Below are 23,239 nucleotides of genomic sequence, written 5' to 3'. Positions count from 1 at the left end.
AATACAGGTAGTATCAGAATTTTTACATGTGTTTTTTCCCATGGTGCAGTTGCAGTAATTTAAGCCAAGCCATAAATCTCAAACTACAGTGTCATTAGGGTATAGGAGGGAGAGAATAGCCCTGTCGTTGTAGAAAATCTAAATAGAATTTTATAGTTACTAATATAAATGTAATTTAAAGATTTTAATATGGAACTTTAACAGTGAGGGTTACATATGGGCAATAATACTTCTATTACAGAAGCTACTTCTTGAACTTGGTTAGGCAATAACTGTTTTCAGAGCTAAAAAACAGCTATATTTCATGTCTATATGTTCAGTCATAGCTAATATTGTTTTGATTAGTGATATTTAGTCAAGAAAATATATGAGCAAGGAATAAATGGATTTCTCTTCCCATTGCCACATAACATTACCTGTGTGGTAGCAAGGAGGAACCAGAAATAGAGGGAAGGCTGTTTAATCATTAATCTCAATAGGCATATGAACTTTAATAAACTTGCTCATTCAGAATTTTCTAAGCAAAATGATGAACACTCTTAACTTCAGCTGAAGGCCTTATTCAAACCTGGTTGGAATCACCAAGGCACCATGCCATTTATTTAGTCTGGGCAAATCCTGAAGACAGAAGACAGACTTTTCTACCATTCTGGAGAACAGACCAAAGGACCTTCTGCCACCACCACACGAAGCCCCAGCCCAGACTTCTACATGATGCTAACAGTATGCAGAATCCACAGCCCATAACCCACATCTCTGGTGATGAAAATATACTACAATGGTTTTGCCTGGCCTGGCATCCCACTGACAGAAGTCTGACAAAGAACAGAATCATTGCCTTATAAAATAGTTCACAGCTGTCACTAGCAATGGTCCTCTTGCCAGACAGTCTCAAGTTAGTTTTGGATTAACAGATGTTGGCAACACTTGCCATCACCTGTCAAAAAAAAAAGTCGAAAATTAAGCCTTTTTATATACTACCTCTTGTAATCACCACATAACAAGTGCATGAATACAGAAGATTCAAAAAACCCAGCCATGGAAGACATTTTTTCTAAAATATTTGCAATGAATGACTGTAAAGTGGTAGCTGAAAATTATGTAACATCTTATGGAAACAAGTTCAAAGATGCAATGTGGAAATAGTTTCTCGTGGTATAAAAGTATAAACAAAAAATTTTCAGGACACAAACTGTATTATGAAGACTAACCAAGTGATTAGGTAATTCTCATTATTCCATTTAATACCACTGAAACCATGAGAAATCATTTAGTGACATCATATTGTTCAGGTGTGACATGTTTTGCTATAGAGCTACCTATCTATTGGCAGAAAGAAACTAGAGATTAAGGCAACTTTGCTGTTATAGACCAAAACTATGTTCCCTTATCTTGGTTAACAACAGATTTGTAAAATTCAGGGCATGAAGGAGGAGGCAGTAAATCAACAGAAAAGGATGCCAATCACCTTTTGTTGTTGTTGTTGTTACTGACATCCATGCATTATCTGGACAGTTATAAAAGCCAGCCATACAATCATCATGTGGAAAAAAGCAATAACAACAACAAAACTGCTTATATTTTTATGAAACCTAACCAAATATCAAGCTTTATAATACAATTTTAGTTTCAGAACAGACCTACCTAATGCAGTTTTTTTTAATGTTTTTTTTAAGCCCTATTTTATATTTACTAGATTTGGTTTGGAAGTTTTTTCATTAAGACTCGTATCAAGATTTCATTTTTGTTTAGTTGAACTAATCCAATGCATTTCATTTCAAAAAGCTTGAACAAAGCAGTGAATTTTCTTTCCCTGATGGTGCATTGCCATATGGAACTGCAGACTGAGACCACATAATCTCCTATGATTCAGAGCTCTTGATGATTACTAAATTCAAAAGGTAACATGGATTTTCCTCTGATTATTATGCCCGACCATCTTTGCCATCAGATGAAGCTGGGTACATCAAATAATCTAGAAAGTAGAATATAAGGAATAAAACATAAAATAAATTGAAGCAGAATTAATCTCCAGATTCCTATGATATGAATACCCATAACTGATCTAGTCACACATACTCTGTCCAAAGACAGACACTGTCTACTAAAACAGACACTATGGACATCTCAACTTTCCAGTTTGCTCTGAGACAGACCACCAGAGACCAGTGTTGGACTGGTTTGATTGTTTTTTAACAGTTCAACAAATTAAACTGAAACATTACCATTTCAATAATATCTACGATGTTACATTGACACTGAAAAGGTGTAAATTTAAGTTTTTCAGGAATTTTGTGGGGAAAAAAAAAAAAAATTAATATTGTCTGAAAACAACAATATGCTCACTTGAATTCCCCATGATAATGCTAAAACAGTTGCATTTGATCAATTTCCTTTGGAGAAGAACCTTTCAAAGTGGTGGGAGATATTCCTCGCCCTACAGAAGAAATACAAAATTAATTAACCCTTGAGATTCCTACTCCCTGAACAAAGTTATTTGTTACATGGGCAAACAGAATAGATCTTCAAAACGAACATCCATGTAGGTTACTCTATTTTATATCACAATTTTATTCACTTGTCATGAATATTCACAACAGTAATCTACTGCAGATAATCTATTCAGTATATTTGAAAATCCATTTATTTTCACTTATTGATATGCATGTGTTACACTTGTATATAATACAGTATTTTCAATGTTGGTTTAAGAACAAAGAACCAAATAAAACAAATTTTGAGAAGCATGATGCAGATTTTTGACCAAAGACAGGCCATATCCAGATTTTACAAAATAGCACATTTATACTTGGTACCGTCTCAATCTTTTTAAGATGCTACCTTCTTGTCCTGCACCTGCTAGCACAAATCCATACAATATTAATCCATCATAACATACTGAGATACCTAGTTGCTGCTACAGTTTATCCTAATTAAAACTTAATCAGAAAATAATATCTTTCTCTGACAACATTTCTGATTATTTTTCAGCAGAATGATAGAATATACTTCTCAATTTTATTCTGAACAATCATTTATTTTATTTAACTCTCCTGTGCAGTAATACAACAGAGGTAATGAAATGGTTTGGGAACAGCAGGGGATACCGTGAGAGGCAGAGCACTCCAGGGTGTTCATCCATCATGGAACTTAATATAAAACTACCTAGCCATGTCAATGGCTTGTAACGATAAAATTGTTTCCCTCTTCTTCTGAGAGTCTGGTAACCACACAGGACTTTTAAATAAGCTTGACCCCATATATATATTTTGACTACCACTAAGTGTGTGTGGTTTTTATTTAATGCACCAAAGCATACAGTCAGAACTCCCTTACTCTGTAAGCCAGCATGCTTATGTAGTGTCACTAAAAGAAATTGCCAAATTTCAGTTCTATCAATATTACAGATGGTACAATATACATTAAATGGAGTATAAAATTATACATTCTGTAATAACTTAGAAAAAAAGCTCATAGATGTTTAAGGCCTTTAAATATTGAGGATTTTTTAAAATGTAACAGCACATCACAAAGTTCAAAAAAATGCTACTGAAATAGAAAATTAAAGAAAAAGAAAAAGTAAATGTGAATTTGGCATGGATCAGGTATGAATTGAATGACAGTAAACAAGCAAAATACTGATGAACTGTGAATCTGGGGGGGGCACTAGGATTTTTTTCCTTTATACCAAAGAGAGTGAGCAGACATCTACATAAGCATCCAACAGTACTTAGTTTCAAGCAAGAGATTTTATTTTTTAACAAAAAGAGAAAAATTCTGAATGATTACCATCTAATTTCATAATTGCAAACCTCATTTACAACCCTGCCTACCTTTAGAAAAAGGGATGAAATACTGTCTTTGACTGCTTACCATGAATTTCAATGAATTAAAGGTTAGGAAAGTAAAGTACAGGAACACTCATCTCCTTCAAACTAAATTGAAATGTATATCTTAACAGTATAAAATGCCTTATAATGGAAGTGGTAATTGAGTTTTGACCACTACTTTTTTAACTGCCAAAGAGCTGCAGTAGTTGGTTAGCCTTAGGGAAACATGTCAACCTGACTATACATTATAATATGACTGATGTATTCAGATAACTATTACTTGTCAACAATAATTATTAACAATGGATATATATTTCCATTCCTATAACAAAAGCAACTTCAAGATGTTGAAATATGTACCCTTCAGAGCTCCAAGATTAGAATACAAATAAAAATGTCTAAAACTGCGCCATGCCAGAGGACAAATTCTGCAACAGAAATTAATTAAAGCAGTGTGCAGTCCCACCAGCAATCTGAATGGTGGACCAGGTGGACAATTTTAAAGAGAAGGAACCAATACATTTTGGAGGTTGGTTTCTTTAGGATGAAAAGTCACCAGTCTGGAATGGAGAATCCAAATGATTGCTGCTTTTCTGCACATTTTGAATATCACCTCTTGAGGTTACAGCTGCAAATTCCTCAGCAAGTGCAATTTTGCAAGTGTATACAGTTCAATCCATTGAAATCTTTGTGACAAAGAAGTTCAAAATAACTTTCCTGTAGTTTTGATCTCAAGGCTGTTGCTGATCGCAAACCAGGTTCTCATTGAAACAATTGATTCTGAAGGATACACCCCAGCAGTATAAAATTTCACTTCAGCGATTGCCTGGAGGAATTAATGTTATCAGCCTTAAGACTTGATTTGTCTTTAGCTATCGGGTTACCTGTAAAGATAAAAAAAAAAAAAAAAGACAAAAAAAAAAAGAAAAAAAAATCAGAAAATCAAAATGTACATAGAGAATCTACTTCTGAAGTACTGGAAACTGAGACTGAAAAATAAGATCTCTATCCAGCAAAGGACTTTCAATTGTTTTTAAATAAGTGAATAATTCCCAATTATTTTAGACAGGGATGCTCCCCAAGTTAAAATGTGTGTTTAAGTGCTTTGTTGGAGTTGGACCTGACAAGGAGAAACCAAAATGTGACCATACATAAAAATATAATTGAAAATAAAATCTGAAGGTCCCATATCATCAACCCACAAATGTTAAAAGCATTGGTTTTAAGGAAACTTTCCATATCTTGTGCATCTTTTTCAGGGTTAGAACTGCATGGTAACAAAAATGCTTTTAAAATGTTAGCCATTCGGTATAACGGTGACTGATATTGGAGATGTATTCTTCCATTCCTTGCATGCTACTTGACAATGCAATGTTCTGTTAAGTGCTAAATATATTTTAGCAAGCAATAACCACTTAGTGGTGAAACAGAACAAAAACCATGCATACATAAACAAAAGATAGATAAATCTTGATATATGCAAGGTAGAAAATAGCTATCAAGGATTTCACTTGGAGTGGTTTCACCCAGCCTAGCATGAAACAAGAGTGGAACAGAAGGATCACAGAAAAAGAGAGGAAAGCAAAACATTTCACAGTAATTGGACTTTTCCTGTTAGGATTATAAACACTGGGGAGAGAAAGAAAGAAAGAAAGAAAGAAAGAAAGAAAGAAAGAAAGAAAGAAAGAAAGAAAGAAAGAAAGAAAGAAAGAAAGAAAGAAAGAAAGAAAGAAAGAAAGAAAGAAAGAAAGAAAGAAAGAAAGAAAGAAAGAAAGAAAGAAAGAAAGAAAGAAAGAAAGAAAGAAAGAAAGAAAAAGAAAGAAAGAAAGAAAGAAAGAAAGAAAGAAAGAAAAAGAAAGAAAGAAAGAAAGAAAGAAAGAAAGAAAGAAAGAAAGAAAGAAAGAAAGAAAGAAAGAAAGAAAGAAAGAAAGAAAGAAAGAAAGAAAGAAAGAAAGAAAAAGAAAGAATATATTAAAAATCTGTCATATAAAAGAAACATAACATTGAGGAATATTTCTGCTGTGTCAGTGGGTACAATTAATGATCACGTAACATTTTAATATCTAGTAGTGTCAGGGGACAACATTCCAACTTGTGATGAACAACCCAATAGAATCGGTCACAATAACACTTTAGGACATCAAAGGGCATATGCTCTTCATTTTGATCTCAGAGAGAAGGGTCATGCTCCTTAATGATGAAACATTCTTTTGCCCTCAGCAAAACTGTTTGCATACAGCTCTCATCAGCTCTGCAGAGAACATGGAGCAGAATATTAAAAGGATTGTTCTAGGAGTTCATTACTTCAGTTTGCCTTCACTACATTTTTTGCTTAGGAACTGCATTTAGGGAGGCCATAATAAAATTGTGCTATGTGGGTTTTATGATACAGGAGATAGTTTCATTGCTCTTCTTTTTTGTTCTTGCTGTTGGAAACTGCCTCATGTGAGCCTTTCTATAGTGGAAGATTTCCTGAAAAAATAATAAAGAATGAATTTAAAAGTCAAGCAACATATTTCTATGCTCTGTAACAAAGCCCAAAAGGCTGACACTTCATCTTATTGTGTTTTTGGTGGTGGTGGTGGTGGTTGGTTGGTTGGTTGGGGGTTTTTCTTTGCTTGCTTGCTTGCTTGCTTTGGTAGTTGTTTTGTGCTTTGCTTCATTTTGTTTGGGGTTTTGCCTATGTGTGTTACTGGAATTCTACTCATGAGTTATGATCGGTGGGAAGGTTAGGATCGGCGGGAAGGTTAGGACCGGTGGGGAGGCCAACAAGGCTAGCGTCCTGGTTGGGGTCTGTTATAGACCGCTGAACCAGGATGAGGAGATGGATGAGGAGTTCTACAGGCAGCTGACAGAAGTTGCGAAATCATTGGCGCTTGTTCTCATGGCAGACTACAACTTCCCTGACATATCCTGGAAGCACAACACAGCCTAGAGAAGAAAGCAGTCTAGGAGGTTTCTGGAGAGCGTGGAAAATAGCTTCCTGATGCAGCTGGTTAGTGAGCCTACCAGGGGTGGTGCCTGGCTAGACTTTCTCTTCACAGAGAAGGACTGGTGGGAGATGTGGTGGTTGGGATCTGTCTTGGGCAGAGTGACCACGAAATGGTGGAGTTCTCTATTCTTGGTGAGGCCAGGAAGGGGACCAGTAAAACCACTGTATTGGACTTCCAGAGGGCTGACTTTGTGCTGCTCAGGACACTTGTTGATAGAGTCCCTTGGGACGCGGTTCTGAAGGGCAGAGGAGTCCAGGAAGGCTGGGCACTCTTCAAGAGGGAAATCTTAATGGCGCAGGAGCGGTCTGTCCCCACGTGCCCAAAGACGAGCCGGCTTGGAAGAAGACCGGCCTGGCTCAACAGAGAGTTGCAGCTTGAGCTTAGGAGAAAAAAGAGGGTTTATAATATTTGAAAAAAAGGGCAGACTATTGAGGAGAACTACAAGGATGTTGCGAGGCTGTGCAGGGACAAAATTAGAAAGGCCAAAGCTCATCTGGAGCTCAATCTGGCTACTGCTGTTAAAGACAACAAAAAATCTTTTTACAAATACATCAACGTAAAATGGAGGACTAAGGAGAATCTCCATCCTTCACTGGATGCGGAGGGAAACATTTTTACAAAAGATGAGGAAAAGGCGGAGGTGATTAATGCCTTCTTTGCTTAAGTCTTTAGCGGCAATACCGGTTGTTCTCTGGATACCCAGTACCCTGAGCTGGTGGAAGGGGATGGGGAGCAGAATGTGGCCCTTACTATCCACGAAGAACTGGTTGGCGACCTGCTACGGCACTTGGATGTGCGCAAGTCGATGGGGCCGGATGGGATCCACCCAAGGATACTGAGAGAACTGGCAGAGGAGCTGGCCAAGCCACTATCCATCATTTATCAGCAGTCCTGGCCATCGGGGAAGGTCCCAGTTCACTGGCGGCTAGCAAATGTGACGCCCATCTACAAGAAGGGCCGTAGGGCAGACCCAGGGAACTATAGGCCTGTCAGTTTGACTTCAGTGCCAGGGAAGCTCATGGAGCAGATTCTCTTGAGAGTCATCACGCAGCACTTGCAGGGCAAGCAGGCGATCAGGCCCAGTCAGCATGGGTTTATGAAAGGCAGGTCCTGCTTGACGAACCTGATCTCCTTCTATGACAAAGTGACGTGCTTGGTGGATGAGGGAAAGGCTGTGGATGTGGTCAACCTTGACTTCAGTAAGGCTTTTGACACTTTCCCACGGCATTCTCCTCAAGAAACTGGCTGCTCTTGGCTTGGAATGGCACATGCTTCATTGGCTTAGAAACTGGCTGGATAGCCGAGCCCAAAGAGTTGTGGTAAATGGAGTCAAGTCCAGTTGGAGGCCGGTTACTAGTGGCATTCCCCAGGGCTCGGTGCTGGGGCCGGTCCTCTTTAATATCTTCATCGATGATCTGGACGAGGGCATTGAGTGCACCCTCAGTAAGTTTGCAGATGACACCAAGTTAGGTGCATGTGTCGATCTGCTTGAGGCTCTGCGGGAGGATCTGGATAGGCTGCACCGATGGGCTGAGGTCAACTGCATGAAGTTCAACAAGGCCAGGTGCCGGGTCCTGCACCTGGGGTGCAATAACCCCAAGCAGAGCTACAGGCTGGGAGAGGAATGGTTGGAAAGCTGCCTGGTGGAGAAGGACCTGGGAGTATTGGTGGATAGTCGGGTGAATATGAGCCAGCAGTGTGCTCAGGTGGCCAAGAAGGCCAACAGCATCCTGGCTTGCATAAGAAGCAGTGTGGCCAGCAGGGCAAGGGAGGAGATCGTCCCCCTGTACTCGGCTCTGGTGAGGCCGCACCTCGAGTACTGTGTTCAGTTTTGGGTCCCTCACTACAAGAAGGACATCGAGGTGCTTGAAGAGCCCAGAGAAGGACGACGAAGCTGGTGAGGGGTCTGGAGAACAAGTCCTACGAGGAGCGGCTGAGGGAGCTGGGCTTGTTCAGCCTGGAGAAGAGGAGGCTCAGGGGCGACCTTATTGCTCTCTACAGATACCTTAAAGGAGGCTGTAGTGAGGTGGGGGTTGGTCTGTTCTCCCACGTGCCTGGTGACAGGACGAGGGGGAATGGGCTAAAGTTGCACCAGGGGAGTTTTAGGTTGGATGTTAGGAAGAACTTCTTTACCAAAAGGGTTGTAAGACATTGGAACAGGCTGCCCAGGGAAGTGGTGGAGTCACCATCCCTGGAAGTCCTTAAAAGACGTTTAGATGTAGAGCTTAGGGATATGGTTTAGTGGGGACTGCTAGTGTTAGCTCAGAGGTTGGACTCGATGATCTTGAGGTCTCTTCCAACCTAGAAATTCTGTGATTTTGTGATTGGATCCAGGTGCCACTGAGATATGTAATGTAAAATATGGAGTTTGATCCTATCTGCAGGTCGAATTTTATTAGCTTCACTTGATATACAGACATAGGTATATAAAAAACTTCGGTAAATCGGCTGATGCAAAGCACACTGAAGACAGATAAAATGATGTGAGACTCCCAGAAAGGTCATATAGATGCAGGATCAAAGCACCTTTGATCCTGTAGAAACCTGTAGTTTCTATACCACATTTCTATACCACACGTTTCTAGACCAGAAACTACAGAACCAGAAGAAGGTTTCCTCAAAGGCATAACTGGACAGGCACAGGCACAGCAACTCAGTCAAATTATCTGTTCTGCCTACATGCATGCAGATAAAAAAAATAACAAATAAATATTTGTTATTGAAAAGAGAGGATAACAGTTCTCTTTTGAGACCAAGTTGCTCATGAGCCAGCAATGTGCACTTTGCAAAGAAGCAAAGAAGACTAAAGGTAACCCAAGCTGTATTAAGCAAAGTCAAGGGAGGTGCTTTCTCCTTTTTTCAGCACTGATGAGGCCACACTTGGAGGGCTGTGTCCAGTTCAGGGCCCCCAAGCAGAGAATCATGCACATATAGGACAGAGTCCAATGTAGGGCCATCAAGATGATCAAGGGACAAAAGCACCAGTCCTTTGAGAGGCTGAGAGAATTGGGCCTATTCAGCCTGGAGAAGAGGAAGCTCAGGGGGCAATCTTGTATATATATATGTATATAAATACCTAATGGGAGGGTGAAAAGGGAGGGTGAAGAGAGCCAGGATCTTTTCTGTGGTGCTCCATGCCAGGACAAAAACTGAAACACAGGAGGTTCCCTTTGAACATGAGAAAACATTTCACTCTGAAGGTGACTGAGCACAGGAGCAGGCTGTCCACCAAGGCTGTGGAGACATTTAATAGCTGCCTGAACATTGTCCTGGGCAGCCTGCTCTAGGTGCCCCTGCTTGAATATAGGTTTGGACCAGATCCCAACCTCAACCATTATTATTTCTATAACGTCCAGCTCTACCAATGTATGCACTAAGGTATGGGTAGCTAGCAGAAAGTAATTTCAGACATACATGACTGCTCAGTCACATGGCTGTTTGAAAGCCTAAATGTGTCCTCTTCAGTCACTGAAGACAGAGTGAAACACATTAAAATCATAATCTGCAGGCCTATCTGCTCCCTGAATTTAGCTCTACAACGGTGTTGTGAAAATATCACTATACAAGCAACAAACACTACTACATAGGATAAACAGCTGAAATAAAGAAAAAAAATCTGAGAACCATTCAAGTCTCTGATTTACATCAGGTGTCTAACACTATACAAAGGTCATCTTGTTTATACAAACAGCATAGGAAGTCAAGCTGTGTATTCCTAGATTTTACAATTACATAATTGTAGTTTTTAACTTAACACCTTAACAGAATTTTTATTATTCCACTTGCCCTCCTTTTTCTTTTTTTTTTTCTTCCTTAATGTACAGTTCATACATTGCTACTCTGAGTAACACACATAGTGGTCCGCATTGGCCTCTATGTAGTAAGGTAATACCTGTAATAAGCAAGTACATATCAGCCATTACCATTAATGGAACTTATACATCCATACACATTAAGGAGAGAATAGACCTCTCAGATGTTAAGGAAAATTTCATAGTGAAGAAGGGAAATTTTAGCTAATATCTAATGATGTTATTCCCAGAAATGCTTAATTTTGGACAAAGTAAAAGCTGTTTGGTTTGAGTAGCTGGGAAGCAAGGTATTGTGCCAAAGGTCTTTAAAATGAAAGAGGGACTGAGAGTGGTATGTCTGATCTCTAAAATCCTAAGAGAACTGTAATATAGTGAATGGGTGCAAATCAAGTCTAATCAATTTTTCACTTAATAATTAATGTGTATGAACATTACAGTACTACATTACAGTAGCTTTGCTACTCCTTAACAGCACAAATAAAAAAATAGTAAAAAAAAAATAATAAAAAAAATACTTATACCTTTAAGCATCCTAGATATTGATTTTAATTAATTTGTTCATTCTTGGAACATAATTACTCCCTTTATGCTAATATTTTTTCCACACTGTTGTTATATCACAAATATAATGCATTAGACTCTCTTCACTTTCTTGTGCTAAATGTACAATTAAAATATAATTACTTTGCAGTTGCAGGCTTTTAATTTAAAGAAGCGAGTGGCCACTGTAAACAGGCTGTAATTGTATGTGAACTCACTTGTTTCATTTTAAAACAAAAATATATAAAATAAACATAACAGATTATTTTCACATTTCTTCTTGTCAATAAATGTTCCAAACAGATTCAGTCTTTCAGTAAAACATATTTGTCAGTGTAACCCAGAATGGACCAGAGATGAAGTGATCTCAGAGGCAGCATGTTAGAAAAACTAACAGCTCAAGAGATCTTCTGGACAGCCTCCATTCTTATCAAGATTATAGGATGTAAAGAATGACTGAGTGAATGTTTTTGAAATAGAAAAATACTTTTCCTAACTGTCATACCCCCAAGCATCAAAGTTACAGGGTCACAATTAGGCATAGCACAAATCATTTATTTCTTATAGAAATAAATCTATCATAAAATATTTTCTAACTATGGAATAGCACTCACATGCAAATGAGGCATGAAATTAATTATTAATTGTTTAATAATTATTAGAAGAAGGTAAGATATGTTAAAGTCAGTGTATGCTGGAATATTTCATAACATACTTTTTTACATTACTAATTTTTTGACTGTCAGCTCTATCAATTTTTTTATATGTTTACCACAGACTATACACAAAGTCTACATGTATATTAAAACAAACTCATGAGTTTGTAAGTTCAGTGCTTAAAAGTTAGGAACTTGACATCTATGGGTACTTTTGCAACCCTAATATGATTCAGCAGTATGATGGACTGACCCTCTGTTCTGGATTTTAAAAAATCCAAAGGACATAAACAAATGTAAGAGACAGGAAGAACTTAATACAGTTTTATTGTGGGGGAGAGGGGGGGGGGGGATTGTATGTTTGTTTATTTGTTTCCTTTTTAATCAGAATTGTTCCATCAACTTTATAGCATAGGATTATGTGTATGGTCATATCCTGTGTGTTGTCTGAGTATACTCAGGAATTATCAAGCTATCTTCTTCGTCTTTTTCAGATATGTAAGACAGAGAAACAAAATCACATATTTTTAACAATGACTAACTCACACTGTGCTATGTGTAATTTCATGAGGCAAAGAAAAGCCATCTCGGCACCCATAGCATTCTTCTGCAAAATTTTAAAAGATCATGGAAAACAAAAATGGTGGGGGTGTTTCTTAAAAAAATAAAAAGGATCTCACAAATATGTTTAATGGACAACATGAGACAAGCTAAATATGGGGAATGTCACAAGAACCCCTTAAATAGTTTTTTAAACACATTATGAGAATGCCTAACTATGGATTGTCCTCCAAGACATGTCTTGGAGATTAGACAGAGATCATGTACCAAGAAAGCCCTTATATTTATGCAGTTCACTTCAATGTCCCTTGTGCCCTTATTTTTATATTCTTCCTCACAATGAACATCAAGTAGCACCCGAAAAATCAGTAAAACAGAGCCAAAAAAATACATAAATAAAAATTATTTAGCAAATATTTCCTAAAACAGAATAGACTTTAAGAGAGTTATATCAGTCATATTTTTCCATGCCAGAAACAACTTGTTTTGGTACTGAAAGCTTAATATAAATATTAAAATGCCCAGAAGTGCCCATATAACCAGAAACAAGTATCTGTCAATTTTTCCTCTTATACCCTCTGAAAATGAAAGTTCAGGATGGAAATTAATATTTTGAATAGATGGAAGCCTACTCATTCCTGTGACTTCAAAATCCATACAGTGTGTTTGTCATGCACTGTTATTCATATGTGGCTTATGAAGGCAAGTGACAATTTGCATTGCAACTTGCGCATGTTTATTTCCTGAAACAGATCAGCATTCTAGACTTGGAAAGTGCTAGCTTGTACCTGTGATACTCAAAAGTACTTAGCAAATGTAAACAAAGAACAGGCTCACAATTTCCTCACAGCATGAAAATCCTGTAATTTATTTTCTAATTAATGGTGAAGCTGGACAAAAAGAGATGTAAAAGATATTTTTGCAATAGGGCAAAAATATGCAATTAATAGTAGATAGGTGTGGATCTAGGATGTAGGATCTAGGATCTGGATGTCTATGATAGTTTCTGGAGGTACAAGAAACCATTTCAAAAGTCTGACAATAGTTAAAGTGGTTCAACCTTATTTCAGGGGTATGTTTCATAAAGTAACTGCAGCAGAGAACTGAGCATTGTGAAACAGGTCATTCTTTCAATATCACAGACCATTATTTTGCTTGGGTTAGTGACAAGAGGCAAAATTTAAGTGATTTCTGAGCAGTTTTGAAAAAATATGTAATGACAACTATATGAATTCATTTACCTTCAGTGAGCGTTAAGTATTCATAGACATTTTTTCAAGTCTTCAAATGTTTTATTCCTGCCCCATAATACTTCAGCCATACTTATCTTTTGATATCAAGACTCAAAAGCATTAATTGTTTCTCTCAAGTTTACTTTAGGCACTGCAGTATGAAAAGTGTGTCTAAACATATTTGAAAGCCTGTAACAGAACACTTTAGAATTCTAGATCCTCAGGTATGTCTTTTGGCAAACAAATCTAGCTCATTTTATTAATTAAATAGGGCTTTTCCCAGTAGAGTTAAATGGCCCTGAAGTTTTTAATGGTTTTTATAAGTACCAGACTCTAAAGTTCTTAATTCTTTCTTGCTTTTATTACACTGTGACTAATCAGAATTGCATTTGTGATAATTCTCATGCTTAGGACTGTCCATTAGAAAGAAACAAAATACTGAAAACTCATTGCACACCATGCTATTTGAAGAATAATTCTGTATTTCGTGATACAGATATTTAATTTCCACTACTCTTAATGATTTCAGCAGGAAATTTTGGGGGTTAAAAAATGTGAACCTAGACAATCACTGTTAAAAATTTAAAAGGGCTTTCATATGTAAATTGAGTTTTCCAACTGCTCCATGTATACTAAGCATGTGCCAAGCGATCTTACAGTTAGGTCTGGAAAAATAGGTAGAAGTAAAGTGGTTTAGAGTATGGCATACATTTCTGAAAACAACCGAGTTCTTCATATTAAGCATGGTTTTAAGATTAAACAGACAACATCTACTGTATCATGGGGATATAGTAGAAATCCCCTTTCCCATCTTTTTCTAAATTGTAAGTAATCCAATATGAAATACTGAACTTTCAACTATGAAGCACCACCTAGCTGAATGTACCAAGTACTTCCTTATTAAGCACTGTTCTCTTTTCATGCTTCTCATTCCTATGAGAGTGAGAAACACATGTTCATCAATTTGAAAGGAGAGGGAGTGAAGAAAGATGTTTAAAGGCTCCCAAAAGCATCTGACTGATGCAGTGGAGCTGCTTAACGGCACAACCACCCTTCTGGAGTCCTGCCCAAATAAACAATGATTCCTGGGCATCTGTAGCAAACTCAGTAACTACAATGAAGAGTAAGGTACAACAATTCCTCTTAATACTGTGTAAACCTGTATTTGTACACACCTGCTGCTCTGTGAGTAATAAACCAGGGCTGGAACACATTTTCTGGAGTGGTTTGACTCTTTATTCCTCAACGAACGTTCTGGCCCTTCCTTAGAATCCGACCAAGACTAGTGCAACTAGTGCTCCAACGTGGAGCCAGAATATTTTGTGTGTGTGGAAAAATCAAAAATTGTCATCAGGCACAGCAGAAACCTCCTTTCTCTACTTCTCCATTCGGACTTGAAGAGTTTTACACGTTTGCCTAAGAAACAAACACATGTCAAGTACTACACTATTATGGAATTAGTTATAGAACACAAAATTGGAATAGATGGAATTTTCTTTAACTTATAAGTAAAAGTGCAGAAAGACAGGAAAAAACATTTCATAACCAGAGTAAATTCACTTAGCATGGTCTCAAAAAATACCCCAAACAATAACAATAATCTCAAAGGAAAAGTTTTAAACATACTCAAATTCAAACTCACTGATCTGTCACCAAAATCAAATAGAAGTGGATAGGTAGCATTGGTTCTCACTTTTGCAAGCATATCAGCAATTCTTAACTATTATAAAACAGTAATTGAAAAGGTATTTGAAAATAAATCCATGAATAGACCTGTGACACAGAAAAGAGGCATGAGGTCAGAATGTATTTTCTTTCAAATGAAAGATTTGAGTGTGTTCTTTCCATATATATAATAACAAAACAAACAACAACAAAAAAAAAAGTGTAAAGTTTGAAAAATTTGATCATTCTGAGGACAACTCTATTTATAGTCATTTCTATGGTTATTAAGCTACAGGAAATATCATAAAGGAACAGATGACATTTCACATTTCAAAACACGCTATTCAATTCAGGCAGCTACTTCCCGATCTAGGTATTTGAGATAGTTTTTGGACCTGCTGATAAAGATTTCTTCTGAAAAGGGGTACACAATACCTCAAAAAGTCACCTAAATTTCTTTAAACAATGCTTACAACAGATAGATAATTATTTTCTTCTTCTCTTTTTTCTTTTTCTTTTATGCCTTTAAACTTAAATGTCCTGCCGTAGATCATTAGAAACCTCTATTACAATCTTAAACTGATAACTTGGATAGCATGTTGATTTAATAAGATCTGTACACATTTCAATACTATAAAACAATTAAATATGGCTCTGGATTTATATTTCCTTGAACCTGATAGTTTACAAAATCAACATAAATGATACAGACCACTGGGACAATTATTATAGTGTATAAGTGATGAAGACATATGAGTTATGTTAAGGATAAATCTAATTCATTACTTTTTCAAATGCATTTCATTATTATTTTTTCCAAAAATTAGTGCCACTACAATGCAAATAACTAAACTTTCTCAATGAATCTATAACTCAGCAGAGAAATCAAGTTTATGTTAAAATTCTTATAACTTCACAAAATTTTTCATTTACAAGCAACAGTTTTATATTGAAAGAAGACTTAAACGTAAACCTTATTTTACTTTCTGTAACAGATAATAACTGTTGTAATTCAGACAAGGATATATCCTCTTGTGGTTTTTGTGGTGATCACAACTCCATAGTGGGACTGCGGCATAGCGGCATAAAAGACTGCAAGACAATTAATTAAATAAATGTAATTTTCTTCTCTTTTACATCATCTAGTCACCTCAAATGGAAGATAAAAATAAACTCATTCCTTTTAACAGATAGGCAAACTGAAGCATTATAAAGTCATACTACCCTACCAACTGTGAGAAAAGTGAAGGGAAAAGCAGAGATGGGAACAGAGTCTTTCACTAATCTTATCTGACTAACCTAAAGAACCTAACTAACCTGACTAACCTACTTTATTGACTGGAAAGGGAAACCTCTAGCAAACTAGTATTCTAATATTAAATAAATAAATAAATAAATAAATAATCAGGTTTTAAATTGCCTAATACGTAAACTGTATTTTCAATTTGTAATGTATTTTTCCAGAAATTGGGTAAGATTCAATTTCAAATTATCCCCAGTAATGTGTTATCCCTAGGTGTGTTATTTTTCCAGGGATTTTGAATGGACAATAAGCCATTTGGATGAGATCAAAAGAGAAACATAAATTATTTCCTTACCTGTAATTTTATCTTCTCTATGAGGGTACCTGCTGCTCTGCTAGTGCAGTACTGATGTGTTTTCTGCCTTTGTCCCAAGCGTCAGAGATTCCTTTGGTGATTTTTCCCCTCTTGATTACCAGCTTCCACTGCTGGCATTTTGAGGTAGTGCACTCAGATTTGGCTCCACGAATACTGCCACAGCTGAGGGAATATAAGACAACTAAAAAACAAGTTAGAAAACAGCAGAGCAATATCCAGGCAGGAAAAAAAAATGTTTAAAAACAATGAATCAGTCATCAACTTGAAACACTTCGATCATTCTCCTCTTTTTCTATCCATTTAGAATCTCCAAATGAAGAGACTTTCCCATGATCAGAGAAATTTTAGGCAAAGTAGTGGGTGCTGACAGAGTAGTGGGTACCCATCTAGAGAATATAAAATTATTTTAAGGGAATCTAATTTTACCTTTCTCCAGTCTGAGTACCCATCACACTATCATTCTAATACGGGTAAGAAACAGAAGAAAGGTGGCAGATTTAAAGGATAACAGAAAAATCCCTGTCACCCTTAATAGAAGTCTTAATAGAAGCAGGAAAAGTGAAGATTGAAAGGCTTTTCACCTAAAAGCTCTCATAGATGAACAATTAGTATGATCTCTCACTGCCTAGGGAAAAATATGTAAAGTCTGGTTCAATAGGAAGTAGTCAGAGTTGCTCATTTCCAACTAATTATCGTCGTCATCTTGGTCATTAGAGAAAAAGAATGAAAAAGAGAAACCACTACTGTTGATTTAAATAAAGTAAATAAATACATAAAGCACAAAACAGAGCGAATGTACCATCCATGCTTGAAGTAGCATGTAGACAACAAATTTCACTGTCATTGTTTTGCACTTCTGACATGTAGAACTCACAAGTTTCTGTGACATTCTTGGAAGCAGATAGCATATCACGTTGATATTAGTTTCAGAAAATGATGGCTTTGATGGTCTTCCCTGGCATTTTTCCCAAACTCAAGATAAACTGATGCAAGTTACTGTCGTCACTCATGAACTGAGCAGAAATTTTTTCTTGCTTGAGTATTATGGAAATTTCCAAGTGAAAGTTACAACTTTGTATAACTCCTGTGTACTGGGGATCACTTTAATAATATTTTTTTGGACTTCATAGTACACAGAAAAGATGTATTCTGTCTAAGGAAAAGACAAATTATACGTTTAACTAAGAACTTGCTTTGGCATTTAATTTGTGTTTCTTAAAGAACCTGGACATATCTGTGTCTTCTCATTATCCCCTGACTAGTACACAACCCGAGACAAGATAAGCATGAATGAATCAGAGCAGCTAATCACAATTAGTTACCAGAATTCTCAAGTAAAGAAGGAAAAACCGAAAGGCTCAAAAATTTCCGGAAGGTAAGTAACAGTGCTGTGATTTAAGGTCAAGAGAGATAAAAAGGACTCTTGAATAGTAATCTCTTGAAAGACTCCAGAATAAATTGGCTTTGCAAGTCATCAGCTTCAAAGATGACAAGTTGCATTCTAGAAAAATGTTTCTTGTTCCTTTTTTTGTGTACAATGTTGAACAATAAGTATTGGCAACTGGAATCAGAAAGATGCCTTGAAGATGACAAATACGCTTTTTCTTTTCTTTCCAATATCACTCTAAAAACAAAGCAGGAGAGAGGGATCTCAAAATTCTAGAACAATTTCTGTGATTTGTCAGTGCATTTGCCAAATTTGGTAAAAGAACAAGCAGAGATAAATCCTTTGGTCTTCTAGCAGGGATGTGTTGCTGAGCCACAAAGCTTGAATTCAAGATATAGGAAAAAGCTGTTTTTCTTCTTTCTGGCATTAGTAAAATATTTCCTGGTATTCTTAAACCTGAAGAGGCACAGATGCTTTGGACCTCTTAAAACATGAAGCTCCATGAAAATTCTTGAATCTTCTATTTGTCTTGAGTGTATAGATACAGGTTGTTTAGAAAAAAATCATTGTTCACTTGATATCATATCCAACTTCATAAACTGGGAGACATATATTCACTTCTGGTGAAGAGGTCTTGCCAACATAATGCTACAGGTCATATGGTCACATGATACAAAGAAGTCATGGTGAACTGGATATTTCATAGTTTTGCCCCAAATCTCCACTTTAGAGCTCTGTGACATTTCTCACTACAGATATGGAAGGTGTTCGATGATAGTCATTAGGACTGTAGTTTCTGAGACTAAATCATCTGTATATGCTAATATTGCATCAGAAAGCAGTATAAGAAGACAACATCTACTTTTAAAACATATATAGTCCTTTGGAGTCTTTTCTCTATGTACAGCAGTAGTGTCTTTCCTGAGATGAACATGATCTTCATTAAGGTGGAAGAAGGAGTAAATAATAGGCTATGAAAACATGAACAATTTTGAAATTCGTATGGAAATAAATCTGATGTTGTTCCTCTTCTTTTTTTTTCTTTTTTTTTTTCTTTTAATTGAGTCCTAGAGATCAATCTTTCACTTGTTCTTGCCAGAAATACATTTTTTGCTTAAATTTGAATTCTTCTTTTATAGGACAGGACTATCTTCATTACTGTAATAATAATAATCTAATTCCAACTGGTTTGAGAACTTTTCACTACTCCACAAGATGATTGTGTAAAATGCTTTATATGACACTTTCTCTATTTGGTATTCATTACTATCTATTTCTGTCTGACTATTAGAAGGCAGAAAAGCAGATCTGAAACAGGGTAGAACATATGAGATTTTATAAGTAGTCCAAATGAGTAAAGAAATACCTCAAGAAAATTATGAGATTTGTGAGAATTTAAAGTGATACCTTTTGGACAGTTGGGGGCCACCTTTCCACCCCTCAGATCATTTCTATAGATGATCAGTGATGTATAGTTTGTGAAGCCTCTGCCATATAGAGGCAAGACTTCTGCCTGCAGCTATTTTTGCATGTAATGCCAAGTTTCAGAATCCTCTCATCCCTCTGAGCTGAAATGCAATGTTTCTGACTTGCAGAAATGATCCAAAGCCCTCACAGACCAAAAAGGAGGATGAGACAAGGAAGGGCAGTAGTTTTAGAGCATCCCAGCATGACTCACATCATACTGGCATTTGAAAATCATCTTCCTATATGGTAACTTATGAGGTTCTAAAAGATGATAAAGATTTCCCATGACAGTTTAAAAGGACTGCTAGATATTCAAAGAATATCCTCTGCACAGTTCTGAAAGGGCAAGGAAACTGCAAATGAGAGTGGAAACATCTTTGATTTTGGTGCCAGACCTTTTCTACTTTGTAGAGTAGTGGAGAAAACCAGTAATTTTCATTCAGCTTTCAGAACTCATTCTTACTTTCCATCACAGAGGCAGAAAATTATTCTTCAGACATGAGGTTAGTTTGCTCAAATGTGCCAGCAAAGGAAAAACTGGGGAGAAAAAAAAATAAAGAAACAATAAAAAGAAGAAGAAGAAAAAATTTAAAAAAAAAAAATCACAGGTAGAATCTTTTGGGACAAAGGCAGAAAACCTCTCAACTGGACTGATGGATTGGAGGATTCCCACGTGGAAGAAAGTAACGCTTACAAAAATTAGCAATTATTTAATTAATGACATGCAACTGAATCCATTTGTGTTTTTTCTGTAGCAGTGGCAAAATATTTTCATTTGATTTCACATTAATTCCATTAATTTTCAGGTTCTGGAGAAGTTAGAATACTTATTTACAATGGATGCTAGCTGCAGTCTTACCTTAAGGAAAACTATCCCCTCATAAAAATGCATATTCTATAACATATATTACTAACACTATGAGTGTGATGAAAGGATTGCAAAAGATTTCATTTTTCATGATTTGTACAGTGTACCTGCTCAAAAAAAAAAAAAAAAAAAAAAAAAAGAATAGCCCTGTGTAACCCAGAGACAAGACCCAGAGTACTCACAAGGAGTTGCAGCTGGGGACAGAAATTTAAAAAAAAAAAAAAAGAAAATTGCAAACCTAGGCAATTAAATTCTGCTACTTTGAAAAAAATAGAAATGCCTTCTGTTCAAAAGAGCTATACCTATAAACGTTGCCCTTAATCCAGTCCCTCTTTTGATGTTCTTCACTTTCAGTCCTTAATATCGGTATCTTTAGGACACAAATCAAACAAAATTTGAGATAGAAAATTTTCTGGGTTGAATGTTTGCATACCTTGATGTGTCCAACAAGCTTCACTGTCTTTTGCAGTCCATGATTTTGCTTAAAACATTTCAAACTTTAAATAAAAAGCAATTAAAATTTTCATCATTCCAATTTTTATGAGCCTATTTCGTAACTTTCTGGGATGCATTGGACTTGTTTTTTTGTTTGTTTGTTTGTTTTGTCATATTTCAGTGGATTTGGGACAGTTCCTTTTTTACACCTGGTAATCAAGTCAAGAAGTCCATATTTGTGTTGCAGACGTGGCAAGTATAAAATGAAAGATAATTAAGGCAAAACTGGAAAATAGGTCCAGCATGTGACATCATACAGCACTGGATTGCTAACTTCTGCATTTCACTATGTTTTGTAATTAATTTAGTAAATGATTTAGATTTCCTGTATTTAGGGTCAAATGTTTTTGAGAAAATTCAGTACTGAACTATTACTTCCACCTCAAAGCATTTGCATAGCACATTGTACTATCTCTGTTATCTGGTCTTGTGGCAAACTCTCTATGCATGTTCTTTCACTAAAAGTGGCCTCTTTCACTACCTTAACCCCCTTTTAATCCCTCCTCTAACCCTTTTCATTATAACTTGTTTTATATTTGATTATTTTGCCTTTTTTTTTTTTTTGTATGCTTTTTTTGGGGGGAGGGGGGAAGAATATTGCTTGCCTAGATTTCTGTGGGCCAAAACTCATGTTAAATGCACTGAAAAAGGAACCTATTCAGACTTGAAACAGAACCAGACTTGAACCAGACTTGAAACAGGAACCTTTTCATAGGGTAGAACTACGCCTGCCAACTTCATGTTAAAGTAAATTTGGCATACAGTAGCTATTTTTAAGGGATTCAGTGATTTGCATAGCCCTGAAAACTGGTAATTCACTCAAACTTTCTTGAAAGCTATACTTAGGAAACTACAACATGTGTAGTCCAGGGACGCTATTTCCATCAAAATGTCCAACTGTCCAAAAAATTAGTGTTTCAACATCCTAAAAAAATACAGTTCTTCAATAGGAAAGAATCATGATGGTATATCAAAACAATCATCACTGACAAATACAAAAAGCTAGCTTGACTTCAGAAAATGTTATCGTTTCTATTCCCAGTTCACTTGCTCCCTGAGACTTGTGTGCATTTTTTAAGAAAATGTATACATAGCATTTATGACTATTTTAATGATAGATTAGATACAGCAGGTCTCTGAGTTAGCAATGAGAAACATGCTGAGACAGCTGCAAATTTCTGCTAGTGACATATTAGCCAAAGGCATGGAAAGAGATACCATAGCAACAAAGAGGCTGTCACAAGTGCAATCACTCCTTTCCATGGCTAATATTTTGCTACAGTCTGTACACTTACGTGTATTGTAACTGCATGCTTTTTATGAACCACAAAGTATAGTTAGTCACTATTTGTGAGTTATTCCTGTAGATCTTCACCCAAACTTAAGGCAGAAGGTGAGGTATAGACTTATAGATTGAGACTGAAGTAAGGCAGGGGGACATAGCAGTTTTAAAGCAAGGTAGTCTCTAAATTTATTAATACAGTTCCTTAAACACATTAGAAGAAACACTTCCCATAATTATTTACTACAGACACATTATTGATTTATCTTGTAAGTACTTCAGGTTTCACAGTGGTCAAAGCAAAAGGCAAAGTGTTCCATGTGATGGAGGTTAACAGTAGTTTTACACTGAAACAAACGTCACACAAGAAATGCACTGCCTTATTAGAACAGACTGACCACAACTACCATACATCCAGCCTATCGGAAACATCTTAAAATACCCCGTACACAATGCTTATAATTTCTGATTTTTTTAGTTACTTCATCACCAGTGCTGTTTTTGAAAAGCTTGGAGGAAGAAAGAGGAATAAAGATAAAAGGGAAGAAGCTACCACAATAGCAATATTTCTATTCAACTTTGACAGAAGAAAACAGTAATACTTTTTTTTTTTTTCTGCTGCCTCTTAAAGACACAACGCATCTTTTGCTGATAGGGAGGAGCAAAGATCAACAACAGCTGCATTACTAACATAGATATCAAGCTCAGTTTCAATAAAAAATAATGTCCTTTCCTTCTTGAATCCCAGGACATATTTTCCCTCTATATTATTGTGTTGTCTTATTCATGTGTTGGTTATGACAGCACTGGTAATAGTTGAGTCACCATTAAT

At 36.4% G+C, this 23,239-nt stretch overlaps 1 protein-coding gene across 5 annotated transcripts in view; it reads right to left on the bottom strand.

The window, feature by feature from the left end:
• Positions 1 to 2,541: 2,541 nt before the first annotated feature.
• Positions 2,542 to 23,239, bottom strand: part of TAFA2 (TAFA chemokine like family member 2) — a 195,343-nt gene continuing 174,645 nt past the window's right edge. Inside the window, exons 5-8 of one of the 5 annotated variants that reach the window (XR_011091958.1) lie at positions 16,888 to 17,089; positions 16,263 to 16,381; positions 14,800 to 15,040; positions 2,542 to 4,714 (exon numbers count right to left, since the gene is read on the bottom strand). Coding sequence is in view for 1 of the 5 variants with exons in the window: in XM_068669335.1 (XP_068525436.1) it covers positions 4,703 to 4,714 (12 nt within the window). In the remaining 4 variants the exon portion in view is untranslated. The remainder of the gene's footprint in view (positions 4,715 to 14,799; positions 15,041 to 16,262; positions 16,382 to 16,887; positions 17,090 to 23,239) is intronic. The other 4 variants (XR_011091960.1, XR_011091959.1, XR_011091961.1 and 1 more) reach the window with 4 other exon arrangements.

The sequence above is a fragment of the Anas acuta genome, chromosome 1 (assembly GCF_963932015.1).
Source record: "Anas acuta chromosome 1, bAnaAcu1.1, whole genome shotgun sequence".
Lineage (NCBI taxonomy): Eukaryota > Metazoa > Chordata > Aves > Anseriformes > Anatidae > Anas > Anas acuta.
The sequence above is the reverse complement of the archived record's forward strand: the minus strand, read 5'-3'. Positions and strand labels throughout refer to the sequence as shown.